A 15,096-nucleotide genomic window follows, 5' to 3' on the forward strand; every position below is an offset into this window, starting at 1 on the left:
TCATTTTCCTTTCTCCTATAAAATAATTAATATCATATTAATAACAAATAAATTCATTTCAAATTCATATATATATTAACTAGGAAAAAAGCTCACTTAGACGTATATACTTGTACAACTAACTCATTTAAACGTATGTACTAATAAAAGGTCATTTAAACATATGTACTATCAAAAATTAGCTCATTTTAGTAACCATGGTTAACTTTTATTTTTAAATTTATATATTTATTAATTAAATATTAATATATTTTCTCTCTTTCTTTTTCATTAATTAAACTAGGTAATTTATTTTATTCTTAAATTTTTTATTATTTTAATATTAATTTTTATTTTATATTTCATTTTTTTTTATTAGTTTTTATTTCTCATATTTCTTAAATTTTCATTTTTTTAAAAAAATTTAACAACTTATTTATAAATTTTATGTTTTACTGTAATATTTTTTTGAAAGGTTTTTTCTTATTTAATTTAATATAATAAAAATGAAAAAGGGTTTTTTTATTTAGTTTAATATAAATAAAAATAAAATTAATAATTTTTATTTAATTTTTATTCACAACTTATATTAGTAGTAAATTAATTGTTTTGTCTAATATTTGATTATTACTCTTTTGGTGTTTGATGAATGAGTTTTTATTATTATCCAATTCTTAATTATTAATTAATTTATTGTTGAAATAATTTTTATTATTATATTCAATTATTGGGATAAACAAATTTAAAATAATTAATAATTAATGTAAATATAAAAAAATATATATATAAAAAAGAAGAAAAAATATAGAGTTAAAATAATTAATGATGAATGCTCGTGTATATATATATAAAATAAAATTAAAATAATCAATCATAAATATTAATATAAAAATAATAAAAAATTATAAAAAATAAAATAAAATAGAGGGTCATTTATTAGTAATAAATGAAATAATAAATGAAAAGAGAAGAGAGAAAATATATTAAAATTTAATTAATAAATATATAAATTTAAAAATAAAAGTTAACCATGGTTATTAAAAAAGGCTAAATGAGCCAATTTTTGATAGTACATATGTTTAAATGAACTTTTATTAGTACATACGTCTAAATGAGCTAGTTGTACAAGTACATACGTTTAAGTGAGCTTTTTTCCTATTAACTATCACTTATTTTATATATTAGGATTTTATTATTCCGAAACAGTATTTTTGAAAACCAATCGAAACGACGAGGACTCCAAAATAATTATAAAAATTCTCTTAGTGTTGACATAGAGGTTTTATTTTTGTTTTTGTTTTTATGTTTATTGAGACCAAGCTCATGATAAACTGCCTACGTATTCTTATAACCAAAAGAAATCATGTCCAACGTAGTTCCGTTTACAAAATAAAGGTCTTAATATTTATTCAAAAACATGGTAACATATAGTCTAACACAAATGAAAACGAATGTGTTTTTAAACATATGAGATCCTCTTCTTACACTCTTCCTCAAAGAACTCCAACCTTTAGAGGAAATATACTCGACCTCAAAATCACCCCTTGATCGACGTAGTCTTTGATAATATGTTTTAGGGTGAGGCATTCGTTGATGTGATGCCCTTTCGTTTGGTGGTACTCATAAAAGAGGACCACTCTTTTCTCTTTCTCTGTTGGGGGTATAACTACTCGCGGGACGAGAGAATTTACATACATATGATCTTTCAACATATTCAGTGATTGCCTAAGAGACATTCCCAAATTATCGATTACCCTTGAAGATTTTGGGAGACCACGCTCATGTTCTGTCTATTCATTCGATTTTTGAGTTCTTGCCTCTATGCCTTCAAGGTCCTTTATTTCAACCACAAATGTTTTGTTGTGCATTCCTTCATGAAGAGATGGTTTCCATTTTGCTAAGATCTCGTATACATTGCATCCTGTGGATATCAACTCCTTAAACAAAGTAATAATGACGATATTCATGAAGGTTTGATAAGTTTTGTTTAGATATTTCATGATTATGATGGTATGTTGTTCTTTGCCTTGAAAATTGTCCATCCTTACAAATGTACATCTCCATAAGCTCATGAACGTTAAGAATTCCTCATTTGCTCCATGCTTCAAATTCCCGAATTTTGCAATGTAGGAAGAGTCAATTGCCATGAGATCATGGATCGTTAAAGTGAGGGCATCGACACGTTTTGCGAGTTGTAGGACCATGTCCTGCAGCTCCGCCATTTCTCGTTGGGTTGCTTAATTGAACATCACTTATTGGTTAGCCATTTTTTGAAGAAATGCTCGACTAAAAATGAAAAGTGTCACAAGAAAATTTAGTATTTTATACAAGAACAATTTCAAACTATGTCGCTTCTTTAGGATTACATTGTCTACACTTAGAGAACTTTTTTTTAACCCTTTATCATGACTATAATAAGTTTTCCATTCGATAGAGTGCATCATCTCTCAAATTTTATCTCGTGTTAGCATTTTCTGTATGTTTGTATATACACAATGTATTGCTCTATCGTTGCATGATTAACTTTTTTAGCAGTCCATCTCGTTTAATCGAATTCCAATATCCTTGAGAAGAGACCAACAAGAAGAATTCAATTCTAAGTGTAATGTGTCATGGGTTTAGGATCGTGGCAACTTGCATTTACTTCTTTATGTGGGTTTCAAGGAATTGATAACAACGGGATCTAGATAGATTTTGCAAGATGTTGTGGATCTAAGATGAGCGATGCCCATGTATTCTTGCGAGAAACAATAAAGGGAAGAATAAAGCATTTGCGAATTGGTGTATGTGCGTATGTCGAGGTAATCGTCATGAAGAGTCGTGAATTCTGAGTTAAACGGAACTCATCCATTCGTCGTTATGAGGAGATAAGATAAATTCCACAAAGGTTTGTGGATTCTTATTTGAACAATGCTTATGTGTTTGTCGAAGAAAGGAAATGAGGAATTTTTTTAAAAAAAAATTGTGAACTCTAAGTTGAATGATATGACAAAGTGATATGAGGAATTTCACGAAAAGTCTTGAACTCTAAATTGAATGAAGCAGGTGTTTTTTCAGTGAAGGGATGCGAGGAATTTCATAAAGAATTAAAAGTTCTGAATTGAATGAAGGTTGTTTGTTGATGAAGAGTCGTGACTTCTAAGTTGGATAACGCTCGTGCGTTCATAGGTAAAAAATGATTACCACAAAGACTCAAGAATTTTGAATTGAATGGAGCTTGTTCGTCAATGAAGAATTGTGAATTCCGAGTTGAATAATGCTTGGACGTTTCATCGACGAAGGATAAAGAGAATTCTACGAAAATCGTGAATTGCAAGTGAAGCGAAACTCGTTTTCTTGTCAACAAAGAATAAAAGAAATTTCAAAAAGAGTCGTAGATTCTAGGCTAAGTGGCGCTCGTGCATTTTGTTGATAAGAGATAGATAGAATTCTACTAAGCATTGTGGATTATAAGCTAATTGAAGATTTTTTACTTATTGGAAAGGATTAGAAGGAATGTCATGAAGAGTCATGAATTTCAAGCAAAGCGAAGATCGCTTTATTGTCGACGAAGAATTGAAGAAATGCCACAAAGAGACAGATTCTATGCCAAGTGATGCTTGTGCGTTTCGTTGATAAGATATAGATAGAATTCCAAGGAGCATTTTGAATTCTAAGCTAAGTGAATCTTGCTTTCTTGCTGACGAGGGATAGAAAGAATGGCATAAAGAGTCATGGATTCTAAGTTGCACGATGCTTGCACGTTCATTATGTGTCTCCTCAATTATGTGGTATGTTTTCGTGGGGCAAGATGGTTTAAAGAATAAACCAAAATAGTAATATGATTTACTCATATGCATGTATATCCTAAAACGTAGAATATGCACTCATATTCCCGTTCATAAAAATAATAAGAGTGTTAAAAGAAATTAATGTTTTTTATTTGGGTGTGGATAAATATGATCACAATCATAAACGTGTATATCTGTCTTCTTCACGTTAAAAAAAAAACACTCATAGTTTGTGAGAAGTTACACTTGAAAAGCATAAAAGAAAATTTAATATAAGTCTTCCTCTCCATTGATTTCCCTCGTCTTTGGCATGATCCTCTCCCTCGATTTCCATAGGATGATGGCCTCCTCTTGATATGATTTTTTTAGTTTGGGACCAACAATCAAACATCTAATATCAATGGATCTGTGTAAAAAATACTCAATTATTTAAGCCCTAGTCTATGTGTGTAAGCCCCATAGTCCTGGTTTAGCTCTAGGCTAAGTCCCTCGGTCCTGGGTTTAGGAGTTCTCGGTCCTAAGTTTCAACCTCTCAGTCCTAGGTCCTGAAATTCCCGGTCCTATGTTGGACCTCTCTATCCTAGATATAAAAAATTCTCTATCGGACCTCTCGGTCCTATTGAAATTCTCGGTCCTAGGTCTCGGTTCTAAGTTCGAATTTCTCGGTCCTTGGTCTCGGTCATGGTCGATGATTGTTAGTCAAACCTCTCGGTCTTCAAGAACACAAAATTACAGTTTTAGAAATTTGTTTTTTAGCTTGGATTATCTTCTTTATATCTCATATACTTGATTGGTACCAAAACAAGAACACTACCTATTCATTTTGACTAAATCAAAAACTCAAAATTTCAATTATTTTTAAAAAAAAGTATTTTGACCAAAATGATCGGGATGGATCAAACATGATCTAAATAGTTGCCCAACATGATTATAATAATGTTGGGAAGCTTTTGGGCTGTGATTCAAAATAATTATCCCAAGAACAACAAATACATTTTTTTTTAAATTAAATTTTTTGTTTTTCTATTTTAGGTTGATTGATTATTTTTAACCTATCCATAAAGTTTGTAAATGATCCTATGATCGATATCCAACCATAAAATACCATAAACAACCAACATACAAGCTTATGCAATTTGAAATATAAAAATTTCAAATTCAAACTGTAAATATGAATTAGAGGGTGATTGGAATTTTACCAAGGATTAGAGAACACTCCTAGATCTTTAGAGAAGCTTAGATCCAAGTTTTAAGGTCTCAAATAGAAAATTCAAAAAATTCGAAAGCTTAAAGCTTTAATGGAGGATTTTTTATTTTCTTAGATTTGAAGGTGGAGCGGATTCCTTTATTTTAGAATAACTCAGGGGTTGTATATATAGCATCCCTAAGTCGGTGGAGGATTCAAGTGGATTGAATTAGCCAAAAATCATTTGTGGTATTTTGGTTGTTCTTTCTCAACTTGGTCGGAATAGGGATGAATCATCTCTATTTAGATATGAGAAATAATCGACGTTGTACGGTGGTTATTTCGTCTTTTGAATCAGCCGAAAAGGTTGACTATGGAAGAAGTTCTACTTTTGAGAAATAAAAAGTGGATTTATATCTTCTCCGGCGATCGCGGTGAATACGAAGGTGGCGCATGAAACGATGTCATTTCATGCGCGTTCTGGCATCACGCTAGTGGTCCGTTAACGAACGGGCATACCATCAGCATCATGGCTAACAGATCTAACGCTCGGTAAACTAATCCGGTGTGATGCGCATGTGCTTTTCCTCAGTTACAACCGGCTACGCGGGAGTGTCTAGAGCGTTGAATGAAAATTCAGCGCTCATCTGATGGACACGATTCTTGTTGTAACCAATTTTCACAGTTTCGGCCACACTAGATTGCAGAATTTATTTTTATTTTAAAACCTTAAGGATTTGTTTGAAATTGATTTTTCTTTCACCCTTTTGGCTTTACTTTTGATATTTTAAATATAAAAAATATTAAAATAAATATAACAAATATTTTACCAATTTATTTATTTATTTTTGCATATTTTAGGGTTAAATAAATAATTTTGGAGGATGAAAGAGAAATTTGACGAAATGACCTTAAAGATGGCCTTAAATGCGCTGGTGACCAGCGCATAAATCATATTGCGCTAGTGACCACTTAAAAAATTTTTGACAAAATTTCCCCCGTTGCGAGATGCAACCGAATGCCCTGTGAAAAGTCCTCAATGCCCTTACTATTTAATATACTTTCTCTCCTTTCTTCCATTTTCTTTTTTTCTTCCCTGTTCTCAATCTTCTCCTCCTTCTCTCTAAAACCATAAACGTCGAACATCCAAACGACCGAACTCCGACGACGGAATCCCATTGAAGGCAATCATGAGCACAAGGATGATGTTCGGTATTGGTATGCTCCTTTATCCTTCGCTCATTATTGTTTATTTCTTATTTGAACGCATAGTATGGTTTAGGGTTTTTTAATTGATTCGCCTTGATTGAATTCAGATGTCGATGGGGTCCCTATTGATGAGGTTGGATGCGGTGGTGCGGTCTCATATTGATTCACCTTGCGGAGCGGGCGCGATGGTTGATCGCTTGATAGTTATCGAATGCATCTCGCAGTTAATTGTGTCTCGCGGATACGTCTCGCGAATGCGTCTCGCGATTGCGTCTCGCGAATGCTTCTCGCGAATGCTTCTCGCGACCTAAATTGCGTCTCTTGACAATGATAAAAGTTTATACTATGATTTGTTTTAGATTTTATGTGAATATCCAAGGGAAACTATGAGAAGTGGAATTAGAAATCAGCTTGGAACTAGAAGAAAATTAATCTAGTCAATCTGAAAATGCATAATGATGCATTGGATGTGATTCATCATCATGTTCAACCCTTAAGTAAATGATAGCCTCTCACCAAAAAGCTCTGTAATTTTAAGGTCAGCAAGAATGCAGGAGGAAATCAATATAGTTGTATCCAACATGTTTTCATAGTTTCAATATGCACAAAATGATAACTTTGTTTTATCAAAATAGTTTACCAAGAGCTTGAGGATGTATTCAAAGTTCACAACTCACAATTCACAATTATAGAGTTATACCAAGAGTTTACCATAGAATCCTTTATTTTATCTTTGTTTTAACAACACACAGGCACATCTATACAGAACTAACATATTCTTTCTTCTTATGATCATTCAATGTACATTTACTGAAGTCGTAATTCTTGGATAAGGAATATGAAAAAACTAATTATTGCATTTCATTGTTTCTTTAATAAATTCAGGAATGAAATACCATCACATTTACATTATTCCGCAAATGGAACATACATAGACATGTTTATTTAATCAAATGCATGGTACAATAATTTACATAAAGAATCACATGAGAAAATAAACACATTGCTTAATAATAGTCAATGAACATTTCGTATGATCAAACCCTCGAATATGGTGTAGAGGTCCTTGTTTTCGGGTCCAAATGTCTCTTTAGTTTTTCTTGGTGTCTCCTAAGTTTAGACATTAACAAGATAATCAAAGCAAGTTGTCCCAACAGTTACAAATACAATTCTTTCACCATCATTCTCACTCATTTTGATCGCCTAAATAACAAAATCAAAACAAATCATAGTCCAAACTTTTATCATTGTCAAGAGACGCAATTTAGGTCGCGAGACGCATTCGCAAAATGCATTCGCGAGACGCATCCGCAAGATGCATTCGTGAGATGCATCCGCGAGATGCAATCGATAACTATCAAGTGATCAACAATTGCGACGGCACCACCGAATCTAACATCATCAATAGGGACCCCATCAACACCTGTATTCAATCAAGGCGAATCAATTAAACACAAAAACATTCATCTATAAATGACATAAGGGTTAAAGAGAAGATAAGAGAAGAGAAAAGCGGCTCCTCTTCGTTGCAGTTCAGTTCGTAGTTCGTCGATGTCTTTACCTTTGTGTTCGAGTTTGTCGTTCGCATATGAAGAGAAGAGAAAGGTGGCTCATCATCTCCGTCTTAGGGTTTGGGGCGGAGAAAAGAGAGAATGAGAATAAACAAATGGAAAAAAAAGGTTTTTATAAGGGATGGGTTACGAGACGCACGTGCAATTGTGTCTCGCGAAAGGGCAATTTCGTCAAAAAAATATGAAATGGTCACTAGCACAACTAAAATTATGTACTGGTCATCAGCGCATTTAAGGCTTTTTTATGGTCATTTGGTCAAATTTCCCATATGAAATGGGTATCTCATTTCACCCTAAAATATTCATTTTAATCTCCTGATTTTTTTAAATTATTTTAAGATAAATGGGTACAACATTTATCCAAAATAATTTTTTTTATTTTGGCCATTTTTCTTAATTAGGCTTTAATTATCATAATAATTAGTCTAATTAATTGTTTTTATTGGGTTTTTACCATGGGGTTAATTATTTTGATTTTATTTATTCAAAAATAAATTAAAATAATTATTTTTAATTTTATAAATTGGGTATGTAGATTTTTAGTAATTACATGTATATAGATTTTCATGTCTTTGGCTTTATAGTAAGGAAGAGTTGTCCAACCGACAAGGATGATCCGACCATCAATGTAAGGAGGTTTCTCAATTAGGATGTCCTCATCGTCGCCAATCATGATTCTCTTTCATATTACTAAGAGAGTTCACAAAATGGAAGAAAGGGATAACCCTGAGTTTTCTCCTATGTTCATAAGCTTATAGGACATCGCTTAGTAAAGGAACAAGTTGTCATTCCACATTTATAAATCTTAGCATGTAAGATATAGATGTATAAATGGTGTAGCATAACACGTACTATATTACCTTAAAGTAAAGAGCTCCAATGCATGTAAGACAAATAAGTTTTAAAGTGTAAAATATATTTCTAAAAATTTTGGATAAAAATATATTTCGAGTTAAGCATTTACGTGCTCCCTAGTAGAGTTGCCAAAAACTATACACGATAAAAACTGCTCAGCTTTTCTGCATTTGCGTAGCTTAAAGAGATTAATCTTTTATTGAAATCAAAATTTCTTTTAAAATAACATTAAACTTTATAGTTAAATCCCATAAATAATATTTCCGTCAAATCTCAACCGAGATTGAGAATACAATGGTAGATTTAACATAGGTCTTGTTTTTAACCTTTTTCGATTTTAAGAATAAAATCTCACGAAAAAAAGTCGTCACCTAATTTTTCTCGTAAAACTAAGAAAAGATGAGTATGGTGTAGGAACACCTAGAATTAGAGATTCTATTTTGTGGGTGCAGTGATTGGTTATATGTGGGCATCGACGATATATCTCGCACGCCCATTGAATTAGATAGACTCTGCTACTATATTTTTGGCATTTTTAAAATATATTAGTTATACCCCTTACATTTTATGTGTTTTAAACCTTTGTTTAAATTTTCCTATCATGCTAGTCATAGTGCTAAGGACAATTACCACATTTACGTGGTCCTTTTGACGGGTGTGATAATATATATAAGTAAATATGTTAATCATAAAAGAAAAAGAAAAGAGAAGAGAATAGCACAAAAACAAATACTTACATACAAATATGAAATTCTACAAAAACAAGTGTTAAATATACAGAGACATGCATCATAATAATTTTTTAAAGTTTCAAAACGTTTACAGAGTTATGTTGAAAAATGTCAAAAAAAATCAAAGAGCCAAAAAATTATGAAATATAACATCGAGATTGGAAATAGTTTTTCTTATAATAAATATATAAATTTCATAATTTTTGGACAAGTAACTTAGAAATACTAACTCTTTAAAGTATGAGAAAAGTTAAATTTCACTAGTAAAAAGTGCTCATCCAACCTAAATCCCAATTCATCCAAAATACAATCATCCAACTTAAATCCCAATCAAAATATTGAAAGATAAACCTAAATCCCAATTCATTCAAAATACCGACCAAACAGCCTTCATTCTGAAAATTTTATATTTTAGTTAAAAAATAATATTTTCATGTATTTTATATTATTTTTGGATATTTAGTAGTTAATTAAAGTAAGGTAAAAATACACCCAACAAACAAAATAAACACAAAAATAAGAAAACAAATAGAGCGTCTAGAGTCAAATCGGTTCGTTGGGTCAAATATTTTTCTCAATATCATTGCTACTTAATATATTTTTTTCAAGGTCAAATATTTTTTTTTTCAAGCTGAAATATATTGTCTTTATATTGTTATGAATTATGAACTTATAAGGATTTGTGAATTTAGACATAATATCATTTCTAAAGACAAATATGTAGTATAAAACTATTTTATTTCAAGATACAACAAACCTAAAGAACACATTCAAACCTATCAAGAATTTAACATATATAAATTGCAACTATTCTTTTTAAATTATTTTAACCATAAGCATACCAGACATATTTAATTGAATCAATGTGGATCATCCATAAGCTACCATATTGGAGTGAGAACCAGATAAGCTAGCCGAATAAGCATTTAGCTGGAACAAATAAGCTGAAAAAACTGGTCAGAGATGCAATGAGCCAACACTCTTTCTTCTCTTCCAAACAATTGGCTTCTTGTTTGACACAATTAAAATGCCTGATAAGAAAAATAAGCACATTCTACATATGGCCTTAATCATACTACTAATACATTGATCTGGGTCTGATTCATACATAGCTAGCTAGCTAACTACCACATTGGGACTAAATTCTCACAAGTAGAGAAGAATCAAAAAGAAGAATATGCGCCTAAGAAGTACTGCAAAGAGCAATAGAAAGATCTAAGTTAATATTGTTCTTTTTTTCAGAACCAGAGTGAAACGAGAATGCCTCGCTAATTTCGCTCAATGAAGAACCCGAGCTCTGAGCTGCAGTCGGGAGATGCAACGAGAGTGATAATGAAAGTTCACATGAACTACCAGTTTCTTTATACATCGATTTCCCATGAGCTCCAGCATTTTCTTGAACTTTATCAGTCTTGTAAGATGATGACAACACGGGTACTTGCAAGTCTTCTAACATTGCAAACTGCCAAAAAAACAAGAACAACTTTTGTGTCACATTTTTATTGAAAAGACAAGCATAAGCATGAAAAAGTCGTAGTTTTTGGTATCAACAATTATTGATTGAATTCATGAGTTGGAACCAATTGGAAAATGAAATGCGTAAACCGACATGAATATCGTGATAAGGAAACAAATTGTCAATAAGACTAACATAATAATATATATTCTCTACCAACTGCTTGGAAAATTTAAGCCTTTCTTTGGAAGGCTTCTATTGAAGCCAACTTAAAGTTTCAATAAAAAAATTCACTACCAACTACTCCAAGAAGCTTCTATTAGCATATTTTACATGAAGATGATGTTGACATAACATAATGCAATTGTTTTTGTATAGAAAATACAAGGCTTACTTGGTCCTTGTTTGATTATAATTATTTAGGATTAATCACAAATAATCGACTAAAAATGTCAACTAAATCATCCATCCATATTATCTGGTCTAATGGGACCCTTCCAATCTGATCAATTAGGTAAGATTTTAACCTCATACTAAATTACTAGTGCTAGATCTAGTGTGTATTGTATGAAGATTCCATTTTCTTTTTTCTTACAAAAAAAATTATTATATATTCTTTTATCCAAATAACCCACCTTTTAATAACCTCTACCAAACAAGATGAAACTATTTTCAGGTCTTGAAAATGACAACTAGGGCCATACAAAACTAAGATCAAACAAGGGCAAAGTTTCCAAAAGGTGAGGAATTATTATGTGTCTTCTTATTATTCTCTATCTCTTCTGATGATTTCAGGTCTTAGGATGAATATACTTTTGTTCAGTAAGAAAATATTTTGTTACTGAACAAACTAGAGGAGAAATGAAATATGTTTCTTCTTCTTTTTCTTTCTTCTCTGTCAAGAGAGAAAGAGAAAGAATGATGGTAACTGCAGTAACGTTCAGTGGTAGAAGATTTACCATCAAAAGGTAGAATTATATCCAATGGTTAGATGAGGGGACCTCAAAATCAATAAATACGCAGTAAAAAAAAAAGAAGCTATCCAAATCTAATAAACAGTATTTGAGTAAAAGTAAAAAAGAATATACGTTTCTGTAACTTGAAAATCTAGCTTGGGGAAAAACAAAGCTTGCACTCGATAACCATCATAAAAGCTCTCTGAAACCAAACAGTAGTAAAAAGATAGAGAAGAGAGAGAATTTGGTACTTTACCTTATGGAGATGAGGTGGATTTTCCAATGGGTAATGGTAGAAAAAGCCACGTGGCAGGAGACAGATTGGATTTGGGACGGTAGAGATGGACGGAGGAAGATGAATTTCTTCACTTTTGTCATCAGCCATGGCCTGTTGCTGATTGTACGGATTGGTGACCGTCCGATCACATAATAATGATATTCTCTGTTTTTGGCCGCATTTCTTAAAGCTTCCATTTTCTTCCTCCTCTTCTGAAATTGTCTCCATTCGAGATCTGATCAATGAAAATTTCATATGGGTCAGTTTGGTTTCAAATTTGATCATATAGTTAGCAAATGACCCATATATATGATAACAAGCTTTTTACCTTTTTCTATAGAGACCACTGTAGAAATGGGAATCTGATTCTTGTTCTTGCATGGGTTTTTTGAGAATTGAATGGGAGTAGCTTCTGATTTCATCTTCATTTTCTTCTTCATCGTAATCTTCCACATAATAGTCATGTTTTCTTTTCTTAGAGGAACTTTTATCTACATTAAGATTATAAAATGAACAATTTCTAACTTTTAATGTTATTTCTAATTAATAATATAGTAGTGGGAAAGTTGTTTCAAATGGGAGCATTATTATTATTATTATTATTACAACATGAGATTTACTTAAACAAAACTTTTCCTTTTCTTGACCAAAACAAAGAAAATAGAACAAGAAGATATAGGTCTCCAAAGAAGAGTGGTTCATAATGTCATTTCTCATATAGAAAATCAAGTGAGTTACCAAAACCTTATCTTGGATTTGCTAACTTTAGTGATTTTTCTAATCTGTCAATTTCAAGGGATTGATATTTGATACAAAGTCAACCATTAAGATCTTTTTGACAAAAAAAAATGAAAAGTTCATCAAAATTAAACTATACATAAATGACTATGACAATGTCAAGGGTTTTACATAAGATGGCAAATTAGCATCCAATGAAAAAGGTGGGTTTGGAGAGTTAAAGTCCATGAGAGGAACCAAAAGGAGGATGATAATAATGGTGAAAGTGAAGGAAAAATGTCCGGATTTGGATGAATTAGAGAAAAGATGAACATTGCCATGTATGTATGTATACAACAGTTGAAAGGTTCATTCTGTTCATCCTCACTTTGGCTAATGGCTATAGATGGGGGAACAAACTTTCATGGGGAATGAGAAGGGCAATAAATGAATCCATTTCTAAAAGAATAGACAAAATGAATTATATGAATTATATACAGTAAAGTCATCAACTCTTTTTCCCATGATCACAGGAATAACACATGGACCATGACTATAATTATACCCAACTCCCGTACATTCCATAAAATTAACTCCGGGTTGAATTGAAAGCGGTTAAATTCAATGTTACTTATTTTACTCTTTCAATCTACTAGATCAACCACAATAAGTTTCTTATAGAGCTTGTTCTATTGATTTTTTAAAATGATATATTTCATTTTGCATATAGAAAGATAGACATATTCAATATTTCAATCAAAGTGTGTTTTTTTACTAAAGTTCAAACTCTCCTTCACTTCAACTACCAATCATTTTTACCAAAAAAAGGAGATCTAGTGTTTTACCTTGTTTGATCAGGTCATTCTTCATACTTCTGTACATCTGATTGAAACAAGCCCAAGAAGAAGAAGATGAAGATTAAGGAAGTTTATGATATCAATATATATATATATATAGAGAGAGAGAGAGAGTGGGGAGAGAGAAAATAAAAAAAGTAATGAACTAAAGACCTGAAGATGGCTTTTGACATGAGAAATGGTAAGCCCTCTAACATCCATCAACTGAAGAACAAGCTTGGGAGTTGCTTCTGCAAATTAAAAAGGGTTGAAAATTAACATGGGATAAGAAACGGTAAGAATTATTTGAAAAAGAAAAAAACTCGTACTTTCTTGACCACCAAGTCTATCAATGGCATGAAGAAAACAGTGGTGTAAATCAGGAGTCCATCTCAAACGAGGAACTTTAGACCTAATGTACTGTCTCACTGCTCCATTACTTCTGCCGCAAGTTGCCATTTTTTCCGACGAACAAATCAAAACCGTCCGGCCAAATATTGTTTCTTCCTTTAATATTTTCTTTTTCTTCCTTCAAGATTCGAACCCACTTGAAAAGATCTCTCCTTTTTTTCAAATCCCAGGTTTACAGAATGGACAAATAGAGGAAAGATAAAAAAGAGAGAGATAGAGAGAGAGAAATAAAAAGAGAAAATTCCTATGTGCTCTGACCTAACCCTGCAAAGGGAAAATTCTCATCACGAGCTGCTGATCCTCTTGAACCGAAATCATTACATATACACAAATATGAAAACCGATGTTGTAGCTGATATTATCCTACTGCCGCGCTGATCCTTCTGCACCTTCTTTGACTCTTCTTTTCTCTCTCCTTCTCTCTCTTTCTCTCTGTATTTATAGGTGGAGTAATAATTCTCTGTTTTTTTTTTTTCTATCTTTTTTTTGGTTTCTCTCTCCTTCAATTCTAATGCAGACAACGTCGTCATGATCACAAAAGCCCATGAAGAATTTATGTGCAGTTTGCATTTCTTTTTTCTCCTTTGTACATACGAAAGGTTATTATGACGTCTTTTCCCTACTGTTTTCTTCTGCCGCTACAGGTCAAGGATTCTTTATTTACAATTTTACCCTCTTTTATTTAGTCAAACAGATTAAGGTCTCGTTTGTTTTAATTTTAATATAGTATTTGATTCTATTTTATTTATCTATTTTCTACTAGAAGGTGTCAAATCAAAGTGAACGAATCGAATGAGAACACTATTTACTTACGTTTGTCTTACTTCTATTCCAATAGCTTGGTTTATTTTTTGAAAAGTTGTTTGGGATTTTGTTTTATAAAATTTGATAAAAAAATGTTAAGTTATTTGAATTTTTAATTGTTTAATTGCTAAAATGTTAAAGTATACTTAATTTAATATTTTAATTAATGAAATGAATTATTTAATGATTAAAATGATAGTATGTGATGTTTTAGATATAAAAAAATAAAAAAAATGAGTAAAATAAGTTTTTTTATTTCTTGAATTATAAATTTAAATTTGTAAAATTAAAATAAATATTTTAATTAATAAATTAAGTGATTGAGGTTAAAAAAATTA

At 31.5% G+C, this 15,096-nt stretch overlaps 1 protein-coding gene across 1 annotated transcript; it reads right to left on the reverse strand.

Moving 5' to 3' along the window:
• Window positions 1-10,270: 10,270 nt before the first annotated feature.
• On the reverse strand, window positions 10,271-14,678 carry LOC124910201 (protein PHOSPHATE STARVATION RESPONSE 3-like). Its single transcript, XM_047450812.1, has 6 exons — window positions 13,873-14,678; window positions 13,718-13,794; window positions 13,553-13,589; window positions 12,319-12,481; window positions 11,970-12,225; window positions 10,271-10,763 (listed from the first exon to the last, which is right to left on the reverse strand). The coding sequence occupies exons 1-6, from the start codon at window positions 14,000-14,002 to the stop codon at window positions 10,485-10,487; spliced, it is 942 nt and encodes a 313-aa protein (XP_047306768.1). The 5' UTR covers window positions 14,003-14,678; the 3' UTR covers window positions 10,271-10,484.
• Between the last annotated feature and the right edge of the window lie 418 nt (window positions 14,679-15,096).

This window comes from Impatiens glandulifera, chromosome 7, assembly GCF_907164915.1.
Source record: "Impatiens glandulifera chromosome 7, dImpGla2.1, whole genome shotgun sequence".
In the NCBI taxonomy this organism is placed as follows: Eukaryota; Viridiplantae; Streptophyta; class Magnoliopsida; order Ericales; family Balsaminaceae; genus Impatiens; species Impatiens glandulifera.

Bases quoted from the DNA above. Each gene is read 5' to 3' on its own strand.
- LOC124910201 (XM_047450812.1), bottom strand. From the start codon at position 14,002: ATGGCAACTTGCGGCAGAAGTAATGGAGCAGTGAGACAGTACATTAGG. The intron at 12,482-13,552 runs GTAAAACACTAG...ATCTTAATGTAG, and splicing joins GAATGACCTGATCAAACAAG to ATAAAAGTTCCTCTAAGAAA. The intron at 12,226-12,318 runs GTAAAAAGCTTG...TTCATTGATCAG, and splicing joins AGTGGTCTCTATAGAAAAAG to ATCTCGAATGGAGACAATTT.